This window comes from Syngnathus floridae, chromosome 6 (assembly GCF_059516105.1).
Source record: "Syngnathus floridae isolate MCC-2025c chromosome 6, RoL_Sflo_1.0, whole genome shotgun sequence".
Lineage (NCBI taxonomy): Eukaryota > Metazoa > Chordata > Actinopteri > Syngnathiformes > Syngnathidae > Syngnathus > Syngnathus floridae.
In genome coordinates, this window is record NC_142418.1 from 11,207,644 (window position 1) to 11,227,325 (window position 19,682).

Sequence of the window (19,682 nt, forward strand, 5' to 3'; positions counted from 1 at the left end):
TCTCAGGTCACAACCAATCAGGGCTCAGCAGGTTTCTGAAGCTGAGCTGTGATTAGCTGCATTTAAATGCATCTGTAGTGGGTCAGATAATCGAGGTCGCTTTTGGACTCCATCACCACCCTTTGTTTCAGTAGCCAATCCTATTTGGAGGCTTTGGCTCTTTGAATTTTGATGAAGTCAAACTAGAATTACATGCAGCACTGTATCCACCTTATTGTCTCAACCATCCTCATTTGCTTGCAAAGTTTTCAGGTAATTCAGTCTCAGATACTTTAGGGTAGCACAGACATGATTCTTAAAAGAAAAATACAAAAGCAACAACAAAAGAAACTTTCTAACAGAAGTTATTCTTCAAATCAAAAGTGTTTATTTCTAGATTCAAGACAAAATTAGACAAAATATAATTAACAGAATTGGATCGAAAATTATGATTTCGTTATTTGTTGATAAGAATGTTGTTGCACCTTAAGTGTAGCGCTCAGGTAGTGTTTTCATGCTGTCACATATGACCTACATATCACCATCGTGAACATAAAATTTATGACAAAAGAAACGATAACATTCAAAATATTAGTGGTGCATTGTGAATGAAACCCGTGCTCGAGTGGTCCAAGGTGGAAGGAGTGTAAATTAGCAACAATATTAATTTGTCACAAACTGTGTTGTTTCATGTTTTGTTTTGTTCTTTCATATTTTTCATGTTTCATCATATGAACAACAAAGGCAGTGAGCTAATATTAATTAACATTAATCCAGAAACGTTCCGAAATGTCAGTGATTTGTTCAGTAAGAGGGTATGAGGGAAAAAAAAAAACATTAAAGCCCCAGAATGACGGGAAGTTGAAAAGGCAAGAGTATAAAAAGAAGCTAGATGTCTATTCTTTTTTCACAACCAATTACAAATCGGCTGTCGACACTCTCTACAACTGAAAAACCTAAAGTAAAAATCACAGTATTGAAGAAATGCCCAAATTGTGACATTTGCCGAGCTTAATATATCCAATCTCCCTCTCTTAGTCTGCAGGCACACGAGGAAGCCCTGGATCCAACTGGCAGTGGAAATTGGGCCAGATTGTAATCGATTACAGAGGACTGCAGTGTTTCCATCAAGCAAAGTTAATGGTTGAGAAACATTCTAATTTTTGAGGAGGGAAATTATATTACAACCCCCTTGAGCACTCACAAGTGAATTCAAGGTCACTTCACTGTCATTTGAGGAGAAGAGATACTTAAGAGCACAATGAGGCTAAAAGTAGGTTGAGCCTCAACTTAAACAGAAAGGCTACGATTAAGGGCCGTGCTCCATGGAAGGTCCAGAATCACTGTCTTCAAAGTTCTGTGGGTCCACCGGGTCTGCCCTTGGTATTGGTAGCCTGAAAAGGAGCACAAAAAGAATCAATCATATCACAATCATGAAAAATACGACACACACAGTCCATTGCACGCACATATTATGAAAAACTTTAGTGAGATGTAATCAGTTTCAATCAATCAACACTTCAAGCAGAAAATCATCCATTTGGTCCCTTTTCTATCAGCAGTTTTGCAGTGATGTAGCAATCTGGGCCTGGAGACATTCCACACATCACAAAAAGCTCTAATTGCACATTGCACTAACATGGTTGAAGTATACTCATCACTGCGAGGTGGAAACCTCCTGCCTAAATTTGCTTACGTTCAATTTTTTTTTCATTTTGGATATGATTGATATACTAGATTATAGTATACTATTGATGAGTCCTCACAGGATCTGGAAAACTCGTTTGATGATGCAATATTTATAATGCTATATTTTTTTGTTTGTTTTCTCACAAGTTATGGATTTGGCGATGCGAGGATCCTGCCTAACGGCAGCAACAAAACATACATAATCAACACAGCAGCGGATAAAATCAATTTGAGTATTTACATACGTAATTATACACTACACACACACGCGCGTATATAATACATAAATCATTACATTTCGATTAGTTGCCTATCCTTAATGCAAAGTGAGTGTAATAGTTGAACTCACATCGGCATTCAGCATCTGAGTAACTTATGCTCACATACTTGCTTTGACCTAAATTCTAATTTCTCCTAGCATGCTAACATGCAGTCATTTCTGACCTGAAAATAAAATTATGAGAGCGAAATGAAATGGTAACAGTGACAAAAATAGCTTCTCTTCCTTAAATGTGCCCAAAGTTACATCATACACTCATTCACACGCACGCACGTACACACATCCAGAACAAGAACACTGACGACAGAGGAGGCTCATCAGGAGTCATTAGGAGCTGATTGTGATGTTTAAAGCACCTATCCCTCTGAGAGGCGAGCGATTGGGAGTGTTTTGGAAAGTAGATCATGCGTTCTCAACAGGTTTTTTTCAAGGTCGCAAATGTTTGCCAAATGTTTGGCAGACTTTTGCCTGTACTTTTAAAACTCACTAAAACTGTTGACGAACATCTGGCAAACATTTTAAGAACATTTGCGACCTTGAACAAAACCTTACATGAATGCAATATTCGTGCCTTCGAAAACACTCGCAGTTGTTTGCCACTCAGTGAAATAGGGGCTTAAGTTTCTATGCGTGCAGAGAAACCATGGAGTGAAATAATAACCTTTACTAAATGGCCTTTTTACTTGACTTGTGCAAACCCAAAACTTGATAAGTATGCCGTCTCCGTATAATATGTGACCTTGTAATACACAATTCGGCTGACGACTCTGAAATTGCTGTACTTAGAGTCTTAGATATATTGAATCTTCAGACTATAAACTGTGAAATGTCTCATACTTGATAATTGGATGCACTTAAAATGAGACCCAGCTCTTGTGATTTTTTTTTTTATTGCCTTGCCTTTAATGTTGTTAACCGTAAGCATGAGGATGCAAGCGTTTATGACTAGCAGAACTGGCAGAGATTAATGCTATGACTGCCAAAAATCTGTGCAAGGCTGTGTCTTTAATTTTGTAAGCCATTGTGCGAGAAATTAATACGTTTTTGAGCAATGGTATCTTTTCAAGCGACAAATTGATGAAATCGACACAAACCTGCTGGTTTTGTGTTGTGTGGCCACACGATTGCATTGTCTGACCTCAACTCCTACCGCTCCTCCAAGGACATGATTCCATCATTCACAGCCGGTGTCATCATCAAGCAGCTCAACACTGTTCTACCTTCACCACATCACTTTTTCAACCAATGCAAGGAGCAGTGGAAAATTTGAGGGGAAGAGATAAGAAACCTCTGATATTCACCAATGATAATTTCGAGCACTGTGTATTCATATTCATACTAGAAGCAAAGAGTTGATTTCTCTCTCTTCCTGCACTTCCTGGGGAGACACCACTCAAAAGTCACCACGGGGCATCTCATAAGCCAGATCAAACTATCGTTCCACAAAATACTTGTAAAATACTCTTGTATTTTTAAAACACTGCAGCAATCAGCATCCACACAAACACATGCATCTTGGCAATGCCGGCCAACAGAAACGATGACATAGTGAATACACCCACATACAGCAGTTGCTATAGTTTCTCCCATCTCACTTCAGTGCACATCCAGTGAATTAATTATTCAATAGTGCTCTTCCCATTCAAAATTCCTGGCAACAGTACCAGATGTACTTTCATCGACCACGCTAATTTTACTGAGTATTCAAATTTGCCCCAGCATCACACAGGCCTCTCTGGTTTTGTTGTTGGCAGTGCACACACACACACCAAACCAGCCACACCCACAACCACCACACACACACACACACACAAAATTGTGCAATGGACCATCCTATTGTCCGAGATGGCATCCGGGGTAATGTTTACATACAGATGCATACATGATAGTAAAAAAAGCACGACTTCAACCAAATTGAGTTATATAAAAGTAGTGTTTAGTAAGACTGAGGACACAGATGTAATAACGTATTCACTCCACCCACAGGAAAAAGGGGCCTTGAAAGATATAGGGTGGTGACAGAAAAAGGACAGAGGAGCCTTGACATGTAACTAAAAGTCAGCAAGTGCTTGATACATTCTCAAGCGCAAAGTCAAAGTCCTTGCTTTGCTCTCTTCTTGTTCATTCATCTTCTAAGCCCTAAAATAAAAGATCATTTGGCTGTGCGAGTGCGTGTCCGTGCAAATAGGTGTCATTCCTGTCACCTGGGTTCTCTGCTTCCATGACTTATTCATAAGCATTAATGCAGTCAATGTATTATTGATCAGAACCGATCATTGCCTCTTCCCCTTGGTATGACCGTGGCCTGAGGATGGGGTGAGATTAGGCAAGTAGAGCTGACACACTGGCTGCGGAAGCACCCAAAAAAAACATAGGAATCTACTGTTTCCGGATGCATGTGTTTTCTCATTTTCGCAGAACTGTGTGAACACGGATTGTTTTGACTTTTATTGTAAAGCAAATGAGACAGGCAGAAAAAACGTTATGTTGTAAACATTGCCATTAGACAGCACAGTACATTTCTACAATAAACCCACCTTTGTAGGATTTCTCCAGATGAAAAGACATTTTAAGACATTTGTCTCTATTATTCCATTTCTTTTTTGGGGTAGTCAACCCTCTGGGGGTTCTGGGAGATAGAAAAGGGTGGAGCCCAGCCTTGATTAAATTTAAATGTACTGCTCCTAGCAAGGGCACTGCTACTTATCCTAAATCATTATCTTGAAACACTCACATATTTGTGGCAGCCTCACAAGCTTGAGCCAGACTTACTGACATATGAATCATACTGCAGTACCTTGGAGATGATGGATAGTGCAAATTTGTGCATGTGTGTCTCAAGAGAGGATCTAAAGTATTATAGTGGATATAAAAGTTAAAACAACATTGTTCTAGCGCAAGAGTTTTATGATGTAAAACAAATGAGACTGAGATAAACCACTTCAAAATGTGACCAAATTTTATTTGGGCAATTTTATTAATATTAAAAAAATCATTAATATTCATATTAAAAATGTTTTGAAACATTTTATTCCTTTGTATGAAAAAAAACGTCATTTGATCAAAGTTGCATAGATTCTTACTGTATAGCCACTGTTGAATGAGGAGAAGGTTATTTGTGCTTGACTAACCGAATAAAGGATAAAAGACAATGAGACTGTGCATAACAAGGAATAAAAATATGGCCATTTGCATTTTCAAACAGTTTGGGATTCCATCTACTCAGTGTGTATTCGATCATATAAGGTGGCGGGGCTGTTCTCAAGCCCCAGGGTCTATGGGATTTGGTCTAATGAGAGAAGATAGTTAATGGTTATTGACAGAGCCCATGAGGACAAGTCATACCATTTTTCTTAAGTAAAGCAGCACACTCTGCCACAATTTAATGAAGTAAAACCCATCACTTCTCCTGGGTGATTCAACATAATAGCTTTGCAGGAACAATGGAAAATTTGATAAAACAAAAGCGGCAACAGAAGATGAGCCATAAATTGTATGGGGGATTTTTTTTTTGTTCTATATACATACAGTCGAAACTACTACTTAGGGAAAAAATAGACAAAAAACAATGTGAACACTATTGTGTCTAATCGTGAGGGCCTATTTTGTTCTGTTTTGCCCCTCCATCTTACTGGCCAACTTTCTCTCATCTTTATGGATTCATAGTCTTTTCTTTTATCAGACAAGCCTGACTGAGGAGTACTTCAAGACCGGCCCCGCCCACACTTTTCGAAGGAGTCTGCCTCTGATGTTTCCAACACTTCGCCAGAATTTGTGCTATTTCTTGTATGTATCCTAACGACAAGAAATGTGAGGGAGGGAAACAACCAGAGCAAACGAACCGTTACACCGAAGTAAAGGGAGATTCAAAGAATGGGAAACATAATTGATCAGGAGGGGATTTTGCAAGTAAAAAGAACAGTAGCAGCTTCGGTACTGTCAGGAAACAACTGTGCTGATGTGGGAGAATGTTGAAGAGCCTATGTGGAATGTCCACACTTTTCCCTCTGTAATTTTATTCCAAATAGGCCAGCATCATTAAATGTGTAAAGATCAACATAATGCAATGCATTTGGGGATAACGAATCTAAGTTTAAACCACCAACTAAGACATTATTATAATGACAAGGAATTGATGCAAGATGTGAAATTTCAAGGTCCATACCTCAGACAAATTCTCAGTTTCCTAATCAATTGGAGTGATAATAAACATTAATTGAGTTCTATCACAGACGATTGCTCTTGGTCCATTCATTTTTCTATCCCAGCAGAGCATTACATCATGATGGTCAAACCCTCAGATACGTCCTTTTAATGCCCTCTTTTTGTTCTTCCATTCAATTAATTCTGTTCTTCACTAACACATCATCTAACGTATGTTGAGGAAAATGGTTTCTGATCTCGATAAAAACGGTATCAAGAAGTGTTTGGATCTTTGAGAGATCACATGTGGAAATCTGAATAGTCTTTAATTCCATAGAAATACTTTTAATTTCTAATAATAATTTTAACATAAATCCTCAACCATTTGTTGGACTAATCCCAAAGAGTCCTGCATACATTTATATCTGATATGACCACACGGGTTTAGGATTAATTCAAAACCCTTTGACAAGCATTGTAATACCCTCCAATGCCAGTTAAAATTACTTAACTTTACTTAATTACTAAAGAAAACAGTGTTTTCTGGGATAGAATGGAGTTGTGGTAATGTATACTGTGGTCAGAAGAATCAATAATTCAAGTAAATTTAACAAAAGACTAAAGCTGAGCTATTTTTACTGAAAAAATATTGTATTTAAAAGAAGACTGAGTAGCTTGATTTTGTACTTTAGTACTTCTGTTCCTTTTAAAATGGTTAAATATTAAGTTTAATATTTATATAAGATTTAATATTATATGATATATAATATTTAATAATATTAAATGTTCGTTTCAAATGGCATTCTATAGCATGTATTAATCTGGAGTGAATGGGGAGGTGAGATTTAAAGCAAATAAAGAGAGTGAAGTAGCAGTATGCAGGAAGAGCCAGGCTGCTGATGCTGTCAAGGTGACTGTTGAATATATGAACCATAAATATGTAAATCTGGAGCACTTATGTTTGTTCACCTTATAGCACTACAGCTACATATTTTTACTCTTTTTGAGTTAGGCGACCCCTCCATTTCAAACATTTATCCTTTATCTTAATGATCATTACACAGATTTGTCAGGCATTTCTTTCAGTGACACTGCGAGAGACAGATGCTAACTGCTCTTTATTGACTGTTATTCATATTTTCCAGAAGTAAAAATGTGTGGTTACAACACGGATGTCATGGAAATAAAATGATTTCTTAATGCCTGCAAATTCTAAAACCAAAACAAAACAATGACAGTGTGCTCCTTTCAGACTGATCGAGTCACTGGGACATTCTTCCCCTGAAAAACAATACAACACCCTGTGGTGTTTCTCGGCTGTTGTAGAGACTTCATCAGCTCATGGAGGAAGTGAAGGGATGGCAAAACAAAAAGGCAATGCATCATGGCAGGGACAAAGCACGAGCAGCTGTTTAATATGACCCTTTGTATGCTCTGCAGCTTACTCATTGCTGCAAAGTGCAACTACTGAGAATAAATCTCATCCTCCAGCAAATGCTCATGCATGGCATTGTGTGGTAAGAAAGTACATTGCAAACGACTCTTTCAAAAACTTTGTGTGCGGTCAACTCTGTTCGTGACGCATGTATTATGCCGAGGATACCTGCAGGCGCACTGAGCAGGTGGGCGGAAAGGTCAAAGACGTACAATTAAAGACTGAGCTGATGATCGGGGATCACACGGGTTTATGTGCTGCAGCAGGTGTGAGGAGTTGGATAATTATGTTATGAGAAAATGAATGAATTCCCAATCCAGTTAAACACGGATGACTAATGTAATTCATGAAGACAAATTAATGCAGAGACATTACGTTAATGGCATTTGACCTCAATCTTCCATTGGCTCATTTGATGGTGCAACAACGCTCGTGTCCAACAAGGACGGACAGGGAGGGATTATCCGAGAAGTACTCTCAAATCAATCTGGGTCAAAACTTGATATTTTTGCTAAATATGATCAGGAAATTCTGCATTGAACAGATGCTTCTTGAATAATTGAAGCTGCTTTTGTCTTTAAATTGGTGGATTTCATTTTAAGGACATACAATTTTTAAGTTAAGAAGTTTGGAAATGTCATCATACTGTACATGTTAAAATGAGTTGAGTTACACATTTCATAATCATCAATAACTCATTTCGCCTTTGTAGTTATGCTCAATCTAAACCTGTTTAAGCGTAACACTTCAGTCCTTTGTGCAGTTTGCTGCAGACAGGAATGCGGTGAGGCAACTGTCCACATTTGTGTAAGAACATCAATTTCTGTCTGAATGTTAAGAAAACTAAATTGCTAATAATACACTTCAAGAAAACAAAATTTGTTCTTAAACGTCGTCACTAACAAACATGTCCTCTATTACAGTGGACCTCCAAATATGGCTCGGGTTTATCCAAACACCAGTGACAATAACAAAAATAACTTTGTTGTTGGTCTGGAATGAATTAATTGCATTTCTATGCGTTTCAATGAAAACATTGTTGGTTACAAACATACTCATGGGACAAATTACATTCGTAACCAAGGTTCCAGTGTACTTTTAAAGACTGTAAATAAGGCTTCACAGTTTAAATAAATACGTGCAACAATCCTTAGCAATGACTGTCGATTTTATAATTTGAAGTATTCTAATGTAACATTTTATGTAGCAAATCAATTAAGAGTACAGTTATGTTCGCACCAAATTAAGTTTAATAGGACTCTGTTCTTGTTAGCCTGAAATTACTGCCTAGAAGGGTAAGCAAGATGGTTGCCAAGCCCCTAGCAGCTACTCATTGCAGAACCCTGAGGCACAAGTTCTATTTATTGTACTTCATTATACAACTCCCTGGTCAGGCAATCAATGATTTTTTTTGCAAGTAGAGCAAAGTCTGTCTTTCCAACACAATTTGTATTTAAAGCAACTAATGGGAACTGAATAGAATTTTTTTAGCACAGTCTCTAATACTCCTTGAAGTATAAATTTAATGCACAAATGAAAGCGAAGTCAGAGAAAATACATTGGGGAGATAAAGCTTTGTTTGTTCTCAGTTTCACAGCTTCAGCTTAGAAATAAGCAATAGTGAGCACCAACAGTACATGGTCTTCACTCTTCATTTTACTTTTAACTTGTTATATTCAGCCTTTGCCACCGCCCAGAGGCAGATTGTCTGTTAGGTCCTCTCAACCTTTTTATTATTCCACCACAAGGCACCATCTTTTCAGGGTTACTTTGGGAGACCGTTTTAGGCTGACGTGAGTACCAAACTGCTTTTGTCACAGGGCCAAACAACCATTATGAGGGCCGACTGGTCACAGCAGTGGCTACACACTTGGCAGATGGCTGGCAGCCCAGCCCCTGCTGCCTCTTTCTCACAGCCCCTTCTGAAACAGTAAACCGCCGGCGCCATCTTAATCAGCAAAATGACCAGGTTCCCTGACATGTTACCACAGAAACTCTATATCACCAGAGGGGCTTTGAAATTAAAATGCTGTTTACACCTCTCTGAGAAAAGATACCCACTCCTCCTCTTTCTGACCCCTACTCAGTAGTGGAGGGACATCACATGCACGTAGGGCAAGGAGGACAAAAAAAAAAAAAAGATTTGGTGCTTTGAAACATAGCTAACAAACTGAATTAAATAAAGAATTAAACTGGCTATTAGGTTGTCTCATGGTGCCAATTGTGGCAGATTGCAAGTCAACTGCCACTCATATGGTAACAGGAGTTGGTTGGACTTGACGTGCCAGCTTGTCCTGCCTGGTCTCATGTTGTGTGAGTCTGTAATTGATTACCTGGAAGGCAAGAGGAGTATGGGAGGACTAACAAACCACCTCCACCCACTCCAACTGCTCAGGAATGGCCGTTGGTTTGATATAGGGGTCGCAACCTTCTTCTGTAAAATATCCCACATCTACGGAAACAACAACAAAAGAAACCTAAAAAAATCTAGAGACAAAGGCCCACAGGAGTAACAAACTCATATGACCGCCATCACTCAGGAAGTTGGTGGTGCAAAGAAGTGGATTCTGAGCACCAAAGCCAAACTCAAGTTTGGCTTCTGGAATGTTCGAACCATGTTTGAAGCTGGGAAGTTGGCGCAGATCAACAAGGAAATGACGCTACAACCTCAATATTCTTGGGATAAGTGAAACGAGATGGACTGATTCAGGATCAATCAAAACAAACACTGGACAAACAGTTCTATAATATGGGCAAGACGATGACCGGCATCAAGAGGGATTGCCATCATTCTCCAAAAAGGCAGAGAGAAATCACTCATAGAATGGAAACCCATTAGTAACAGAATATTAATAGCCAGATTCAAAGGACAACATAACCTTACAATTATACAAAGCTACTCTCCCACCAATGATGCCAAAGAAGAGGAAAATGACCTATTCTACGACATACTGTAATCTGAAGTCCAACTAGAGGGGCATCACACTTTTTTCTGTTCCCAGCAAAATATTTAACAAAATAATTATACAACGCATCGCAACAACAGTTGACAAATTTCTCCGCAACAAACAAGCTGGTTTTAGAAAAGGAAAAGGATGCATTGACCACATTTTCACTCTAAGAAACCACTGAACAATGTCGTGAATGACAACAACAGCTTTACATCATCATTGACTTCAAGAAGGCTTTTGACAGCATCCATCGAGATAGTGTCTGGAAGATCATGAAAGCTATGGAATCCCCTCTCACCCAGTCAACATCATCCAACAGTTCTATAACGGCTTTTTGTGCATCGTGGGAACAAGCACTACCAGCTTTATTGTAAGATCTGGAGTCCGCCAAGTGTGTGTGATGTCAGCACTCTTCAATCCTGTAATAGACTGGGTAATGGAGAAAATCCCTGAGGACAAGGCAAGGGGGATAAGTGGGACCCTCCATTCCACCACTGAAGACCGTTAGAGTATTGAAAAATAAAATATGCCATAAAATACACTGCCATCAGTCTTAATGTGCTCAAGCTAGTTAGCCTGAGAATATTTACCAGAAGAGTAACAGGTTGGGAAGGTTACTTCACATTCCAATACAGTTATTATATGTAAGGAATGTTTCCTTTAAGTCTAAACAATGTCTTAGGTCTTGTGGTAGGGCTACTGAATTAAACCTTCAAAAATACTTCCCTTGCCTCTCTTGGATGACAACTGAGCAGAGGGACACTGTGGACTGAGTGAGGGAGATGTCCCATCCCACTGATTCAACAAACATTTGCTGTGATGTTGATGTTGCAGATGTCCATCTGCAGCAGCTATGGGAAGGGAGATGTCTGCCAACATTTGTGAGTATGTGTGTGTGTGTGTGTGTCTATTCTGTCTTGACACTTCTAACCGAGGGCCAAGGGCTTGATAAGGCACTTATTCATTGCACCTTGATTCAGTCTGCCACTATCTTTCCACATCTTCTACAAACAGAGATCAGAAATGTTACTCTATTGCAGCAAAATGTAATGTGCATGTGTGTGTGTGTATAGTACTATATGTATATATGTGTCAGTGTATGTCTCGAGAAAAGAAGAGAATTGCAGAGGCAGTCCCGATCTGGATAGGTAATTCCGTAACAGTTATTGCAGCGTCTTCTAACTGTCCACAAATCGGCATCATGAACATTTTCAACAGCTTAAACCTTTCAGGGTCAAGAGGCAGAGCAGCAAAATCAAAAAAGGATATTCAATATTTGTTTAATCTCTGGAATGATCAAAAATATAGACAGAGCAAAATATGAATAAAATAGCCTTAATTTTTTATTTTATTTGGGGGAAAAAAGAGTGATAGGATTGAGTTGAACAGTTTCAAGTTGGAATGGTTTGAATTGGTCAAAAAGTGTGGAACAAGAAAAAAACTTGAAAATGGAGGGGTTTTTGAATAGCCTCGTCTAAATCCAGATTTGAATCGGATTGAAATGCTGTGGCATATTTCTCAAAAGGCCATTCATGCCCGAAAACCTGCCAGTGTTGCTGAATTAAAGCAATTCGGAGAGGAAGAGTGAGCCAAAATATATCCACAGAGATGTGAAAGACTGACGGCCAGAAACAGAAAACGCTTGGTTTATGTTGTTGCTGCTGTGGGTGGCCCAACCAGTTATTAGGTTTAGAGGCAATGATTTTTTAATCTAGATTTAGCTTTGTATTATTACCAATATTAAAAATTTTCATGAAAAAAAATTGTAAAAATTCTAAAAAGATAGGTTTGATAGTCTGCCTTTGGGAAAAAAGAGCCTCTATTGGGAACAAGACTATGTGATGGTATGTTAAGATCTTTTTTTGTTGTTGTTGCTGGAAGAGCTACTTTATCATCATGTTGGCAGCTTCTTCATGGTGATTTTCATCAAAATGTTGCCTTCTGTTGATTACTCCAATGTAGCTGTTGTAGAATCAGCCCCAATTAGGTATTCATAGAAAGCTATAATTATGAAGTCAATATGTGAGCAATGTGATTCATTCACAGCCACGAAAGGCTACATGTCTCTCATATACAAACCTCATATTGTTTTTAAGTTTCACAATAACTGTGACAGAAGGTGTGCTTCAAATTCTAATGGCTGACAACCATCATCACATTTCCAAATGTCAGCATACTAATTTGCAAAATTAAGAGCTGTTATTTAGGGTTCTCTTGTCCTCTTGGTCTTAACACTATGTACATACAGTCATTTATTATTAATAATAATGACATTTGTATGTGAATGTGTGCGTGTGTCGTTGTATTTATTTATTTATTTTTGTTACAAGAACATGCAAATCTATGTGTGTTAAACTGTGAGGCTAGTCAATAAAGGAAAATGTAGGGTAGTTCAATATTGCTGACTAATTAAGGGGTATTACTTAAGGTTGACTGCATACACCTCTTTTGTAATTATAGTGAATGTGCCAAACTTTCAAAGATTCCCATTCTGACTGGTATTCTGATTCCATTGATTTAAGTGCTCTATCGGTCACCATTAGTCTCCTTAAGCAAAGTTGCCACATGCAGAATACTACGTGTTTTTTTTTTTCTTTAAATATTCTCCAACCATTGGAAAGCAGCCATGCCTAAAGACTTGGTATTTCTAACATTGAATCATCAGTTTTTATCATATAATTCATTTAGTTCGTTCATAGTTCCTTCATTTCTAAAATATCGTGGATAATCGTGAACAAGTCAGTAACTCACTGCATTCGATCTAGTGTACACATTGTACCCCTGAAATTAACTGACTCCTTTTGGAATGTATCCGACAAAGCTAAATTCAACATCGTATTAATTGATTTTCTTTTAAGTAATAAATTCCACAGGTTGCATAAAACACAATAAAACATATTTTAAGGACCAATATGTGCAAGAGCTTCATAGTGTTCATACAAATACATAAATATAATATACATAAATGTAAGAAAATAAAAAATGAAGGGAGGGTCAGGAGAAGCAAGGCATGTAATTGTTTAATCAGAGAAATGAAATTTTAAATTTAATTTAAATTAAAATACATCTCATTAAAGCAACAGTCTGTTGGATGACCTGAGAGCAGAACTGAGATTTGAATTTAGAAGACCTTGGCAAGCACTGCATTGATATGCAACTGGTGCAAAGATGTGTGTGGGTATGGGGATTATAGTGTGAGGGGAACACTTTGTCTTGAGTAGTGATATTGGGCTTCGACAGCAGAATTCTGTTTTTGCTGCATTATCAATTTTTCTCTCGATTTCTTTTGTAGAAAATCCTCTATGGAATTCTGCCTCTTTTCTCTTGTTACACTTTTCCTCTTACCCTATTAGATAAATTAATTTAACTTGGGGGTCCTGGAGATAAATGAATGGATTGTCAAGAATTCAGGAGATAGTGTGGAATTCATTGTTAATTATTCATGTCTTGAAGCATTTCAGACAAAATCGAGGGCACGACATGGCTGATACCAGCAGAGGTGCTGTCTATTCTTTATACACCTACTAGCATTGGCTATGGGAAACTGAGCTCCATTCACAGAGCTCTACGATACGGCAAACTTTCCAAAGTGTAATAATCTGCTCAGTACAATCCAGGCATCTGAAAAGGAGTTTAGAATATTCCGGGAATTTTACATAAATTTGATCAAGGATATTTTGTCACCCCAAGTCATCCATGCAATGCAGCCAACTCAAGCTAGACAATGAATTCACTCATAAGAATCTCCCTTGTAGATATTGCTAAAAAAAAAAAAAAAAAGCTATTAGTTATTTATAAGACAAAGGTATTTTCCACTAGCTACAAAAGATTCCGCAACACTGTAATTTAGTGCAATACGGAGAGTAATTATATCAGGGAATGTAGTAAGAGGTAGCAGTTAACCTTGGTCAAGGGCAGCGTCATCTCACCCTTCGGCCCAGCCTTGCTGCCATCTGCTTCAACCTGGGAGCTCATAATACTGGCTGAATCATTAATGACATATTGTTTTCCACTAAGTAAATATAGAACACTGGAGACAATATGATAGATATAACATGCACTCAACACTTACAACCTGTGCTCGCAAGATATGTACAGTAAGTCACGTGCGAGCTTTACATATATTAGTGACACACTCGTGCCTTTTGTATTTCACACGTGAACCATAGCAAGTAGCTCATGTGCATTGGGAATCTCGTGCAAGCAAGTTATATTATGCAGCTGAAATGTGAGATATGTAACGCACAAATTCGCTTCACTAACAGTCAACCCTCCTCATCCAATTTTGTTCAGAGCAAACAAGATCTCAACGTAAAACATATTTAAATACCTTAATTGTAGCTTCTCCTTTTACGTGACCTCCAGTGTGACCCAAAGAATGACTAACAGAGATGTATATTCCTGATCAGAAGGGTGCTGATGTGTATTCCTGGGCTCAGTAAGCGCAGCTAAAAAAATAATAATAATGTATAATATAAACACTATATATCGAGAGAGAGAGAGAGAGAGAGAGAGAGAGAGAGAGAGAGAGAGAGAGAGAGAGTGAGAGAGAGTGAGAGAGAGTGAGAGAGTGCAAGAGAGTCAATGTCAATATCATTTTTTTCTCATAGGAAGGATATGCTTTATTGACGAGCCCTGTGCAGATTTGTATCTTGTTCTGTTTGGGGCACTTTGAGAAGAGCACAGGTACACAACCAGGAAGTGCATGAGGCCCTTCTTTTTTCTCACAGGGCGCTGGCTCAATAAGTGCAAGTCTGAGAATGACAAAGTTTTGAAATGGTCTGACACAGACCAAGGTAAAAAGAGTCCTTTCATTACAAATGAACACAGACGCGACTGCCCATCAAAATATGGATGCTGTTTGTTAGTTTGCTTGCCGTAGAGCAGTCAAATCAAACCCCTCGTCCATGGAGCAATTTTCTCTGCCCCACGAGACCACTCAAAACAACATAGAATTGTTTGCTAAACTGAACATCATCAAAATAAGCGAATAAGGTAACTTGGTGACTGAATGGTTGCAAGTTCACAAAGGTTATATAGACTTGCATGGACTGGTCCCCGGTGGAAAAAATGTTGGGGAGCACTGACATGGTGGAAATTTTGTTGTAGTATTATTTAAGCAAATTCATCCACGTTGATACTTGAGTTCAATGCGGAACGACAGTCATACCTTACTGAGCTCATGGTTCACATTCACAATTTTTCAACAACTACATCAGCACAATTTGTTTTCCGCCATTTGAGCTGGCCACTTCATTAGGGATAGCATGGAGGAGGTTGATCTAATGCAAATGTAATGTTCTGTCTTTAAAAGAATTGAAATAGTGCAAATTGAAATATATTTATGAGAAGAGCAGTGTCGACAGTAGTTTTGTCCTTTGGTCAGTGATTGCTTTCTCATGAATCTGTTATGAGGAACATTCAAGTGCAATTTGCATGTTTTATTAATCCCACTAAAATGGCAGGCCCCTTATGACGTTATACAGAAAGAAGTGTTTCGAATGTGCCCTTAGTTTGTAAAGGTCAACATGGATCAAAGTGGCTTCCTTACCTTGGTCTGGCTTCAAAGTCACGCTGCAAACAGAGAGAAAGACAAAAATTTACTAAGAATAAAATACTAGAAGTAAGTGTGCAGGTGTTATGGGTAATAAAGTACAAGGTAAACAACATAATTCACATTAACTAGGGCCACAGCTGGTGTGGCTCCAAAACAGGCCCATAAATTCTCACTCTCACTTTGTGACCACAGGGAAAGCCAGAATCGATCCAGACACCTCTGAACTGTGATGTGACGTGGTAACCAATGCTCCACTGAGCCGCCCATACATGTTTTAATGATTTATAATTGATTATATAATGATATTGTTTTTTTTTTTTTTTATGTCACGGATGGTTTTCCTCCCAGTCAGGGATAGACCCACAACCAACTCATCACTTGCTTGGGAGCACAGAATGCTAACCGCTTAGCTAATGGTCCAGGTTGCATGCACAGTGCACAACACAGTACCGTATTGGCCCGAATATAAGATGGTGTTTTTTGCATTGAAATAAGACAGAAAAAGTGGGGGTCGTCTTACATTCGGGGTCTAGACATTATACCCATTCACAACGCTAGATGGCGCCAGCTATCTTTAAAGCGAATGCTGACCTTAACTCCCCAGGCCAAAGTGAACCCCTGCCACGAAGAAGAAGGAGAGAGATCTCAGCTACTCTCAAATTTAAACCAGTTTGCATTATTTTTTTGCAATGTTTTTCCTTATTCAGATTTGTTTCAAGACTACAGTTACAGTTAGACTTTACTTTGATGGTTAAAGCAGTTATTGCAATTTTGTTGTTTTATCACAGAAAAACACAAAAACCAGAATCCATTCATTTACAAATGTGATTGCACTTTAGTTTACATATTTAAATGTTCTGATATTAAGATGTGATAGACAGTTTTTGCATGATTTGAAGAGGCAAAATAACATGCTTTTTCTCTCGAATATATTGTTATAATCATTTGTTTCAGATGTACTGTAATTATTTTCTGTATAAAAATGTAATTTGGTGTTCAAAAAGTCTTTTTTCAAATTTGAGTCTTGAAAAAGAGGGGGTCGTCTTATAATCAGGGTCGTCTTATAATCGGGGCAATACGGTATTTCAAGGCCGGAAAAGTTTCTGGTGTTTATTATTATTTAATATTGTTACTAATGTGGCAGACCTATGGACCAGGCCTCTCACCCAGCAGCCCTGCACGTAGGGGTGGAGTTGTTTGTGCCCTTTGTTGTATCATGTTGCATTTGCTGCTTTGAAGACTTGAATCTTGCCAATGTTGTTGGCAGGCAGTCTTGGATTAAAGACGTGTTTGGAAAGTCAGCTGCGTGTGCTTCGTACTGCCACACTATGATAAAGTAAGTAAATTAAGCAAATTTGTTATTTTAGAAGTGTGTACTAAACTGGTAGTCACTGAAAGTAATCAGTGCCCAAGAAGTAGCTCTTGCTTTCAAAAAGCTTTGCGAGCCCTGGTGTGGGTAAGTGCACTCCATTTAACATTATGACCAAATTTCATTTTTCATTTTTTTGGACTATGATGTGTTGTTTTCGGCAAAAGTAGAGCGAGTGACCCATTTAAAGTGATTTGGGATTTGCTGTTTAAATGGTACATGAATAGCGAATGCAGATTTCCGATGTTAGTCCAAACTCTAATCACCATCAGCAATCAATCAATGAACGAAGCCCATCATTTCTCAGTTATAGGAGCAATCCGCAGCAGAGATACAACCACGACTGATACGTAACTAACCCATTGCAGCATCAAGAGTAAACTAAAGATACCCTGGCTGATGGTAAGACAAATACAGCAATTTGATGTTTTAATTTGTAGCCACAGAGCAGTAAATGCTTCCTCTTCAGTTTTTAAAAGAGAGGTGAGGGAGCATGTTAACTGTTACTGGGTTTAAAAGGCAGACAAGTGAATATACAGTTCGGGCCTCAGGAACAATCAAACCACAGTCATTTATCCTGACAAAGGCTGACAAGCATAGAACTAGATACACTATCAGTAAAGGCATAATTTAAGGTGGCTAATTTCTTTTCATTAGAACCATACACATTTTTTTTGTGTGGCATGTTTAATCTTAGCAGCCAATAGCATGTAATTGCTTATTGACAAGGTTTTCTTAATAGACCCATTCTATGCTTGAACATTAAATGCCTTATTTAGTTGCATCAGTAAGATCAAACCCTCGGGTAAAAATTTTCCTTCTTCCTTCCTTCTACTAAATAACTTGTTATAATGTTGCGGCGATTCCTCGCTGATGGCTTCTTGTCAACCGTGCAGAAATGGGCAAGTTCATGAAACCTCGGGAGGTGGTAACGGTCCTGACTGGATGCTACGCCGGCCGCAAAGCTGTCGTTTATAAGGTAAAGACACACACAAGTTTTAAAACGACAACCAACTTAACCATTAGATTTATGTCAAGGAAGGAGCTCGTTGTAGATTGCTTAACGTAGCTGCCATAAAACACAACCTGTTAAGTTCACCTTGGTGTCATCTTGATTGGGTCCATTGCCCTTTTGCAGGTACAAGACAGGCAAGAACAAGTGGTTCCTTCAGAAGCTCAGATTCTAAAATTCTCCCAATTTCACTAATACAACTGTTCTGTAATATGATAACTATGAAAAAAACTGCGACTTATAGTCTGGAAAATATGGTAATTCAACTGATGTGTAAAACATTTGAATCATTCAATGTGCGCTGCTGCATCTCAGTAACTGCACATAAATGTCTGCGTATACATGGGGGCACACATTTATAATTCCTGCAATGTGAGATAATTGTTGTAGAAACGCCACATTAATTAATTCATTCATGCCAAAGCGGGGCATAATGGTTTCAGGCATGGTTGGGCTGGCTGACCGACCGACCAATAATATTTAAGGATGACCTAAGCGAGGTACACAATGAATGAGCATTCTGTTAGACTGTGCGCATTTTCGGAGTAGGAGACACCATTAAGAAGTACAGGATGGGTCATGAGGATGGAGAGAAGGTTACCGTTAATCGATGGTCCAGTCCTGATGCTCCTACGATGGCTTTTACTGCCAGTGAGGGGCTCATCGTTGTTGCCTTGTCCAACAAGCATAGCTGGTGTGTAATGCTGGCCATTTCTTCCTGGAGACGCTCAGTTTGGACGTTGATCTCTGCAATCTTCTCTGCAGCAGCTGCTGTCAGGAATGCCTCTTTGAGGTCTAAAAGGTGTAGAGTCCTTTTTTCTTCCAGCGATACCGCTCTGCGAAGCGCATCGAACTGACTGCTCACATATGCCTCCAATTCCATTGTCGACATCTGATGTTATAGTTGAAAGGACAGAAAAGCATAAATAAATGAAAAAATAAACCATTGGATTTATGTCAATGCTTTTCTACAGAAGTCTCTACTCAAATAATTAATACATAACTCTAGTCAGTTCTAAAACATACATTTTCAAGAAATGTGTCCCTTCTTACATGAAATATTACTGTATTTACACAATTAGTGGGAATAGACTCAACGGCATGGGTAGGCGGTGGGCTAAAATTAGATTTTGGGTATTTAGACAATCCCTGCTGAGGGAGGACTTTTTTTGTTCTTTTGTTCTTGTCAACAAAAGAAATACAATATGTTGGTAGCTCTGTACTTGACTATATACAGTGCAATACGACATACACTTCGTAACCCATA

The 19,682-nt window shown here is 38.5% G+C and overlaps 2 protein-coding genes across 6 annotated transcripts in view; one reads left to right on the forward strand and one right to left on the reverse strand.

The window, feature by feature from the left end:
- Window positions 1-344: 344 nt before the first annotated feature.
- Window positions 345-19,682, reverse strand: part of trim44 (TRIM family member 44) — a 29,067-nt gene continuing 9,729 nt past the window's right edge. For 3 of the 4 annotated variants that reach the window (XR_015858941.1, XR_015858939.1, XR_015858940.1), the window contains 4 exons: window positions 19,017-19,307; window positions 16,029-16,051; window positions 14,808-15,231; window positions 345-1,373 (listed from right to left, as the gene is read on the reverse strand). Coding sequence is in view for 1 of the 4 variants with exons in the window: in XM_088377949.1 (XP_088234075.1) it covers window positions 1,289-1,373; window positions 16,029-16,051; window positions 19,017-19,307 (399 nt within the window). In the remaining 3 variants the exon portion in view is untranslated. The remainder of the gene's footprint in view (window positions 1,374-14,807; window positions 15,232-16,028; window positions 16,052-19,016; window positions 19,308-19,682) is intronic. The other variant, XM_088377949.1, reaches the window with a different exon arrangement.
- The window catches only part of pamr1b (peptidase domain containing associated with muscle regeneration 1b), a 68,818-nt gene continuing 66,359 nt past the window's right edge, over window positions 17,224-19,682 (forward strand). The window contains exons 1-3 of one of the 2 annotated variants that reach the window (XM_088377946.1): window positions 17,224-17,370; window positions 17,711-17,805; window positions 18,300-18,382. The gene's annotated coding sequence lies outside the window, so the exon portion shown is untranslated. The remainder of the gene's footprint in view (window positions 17,371-17,710; window positions 17,806-18,299; window positions 18,383-19,682) is intronic. The other variant, XM_088377947.1, reaches the window with a different exon arrangement.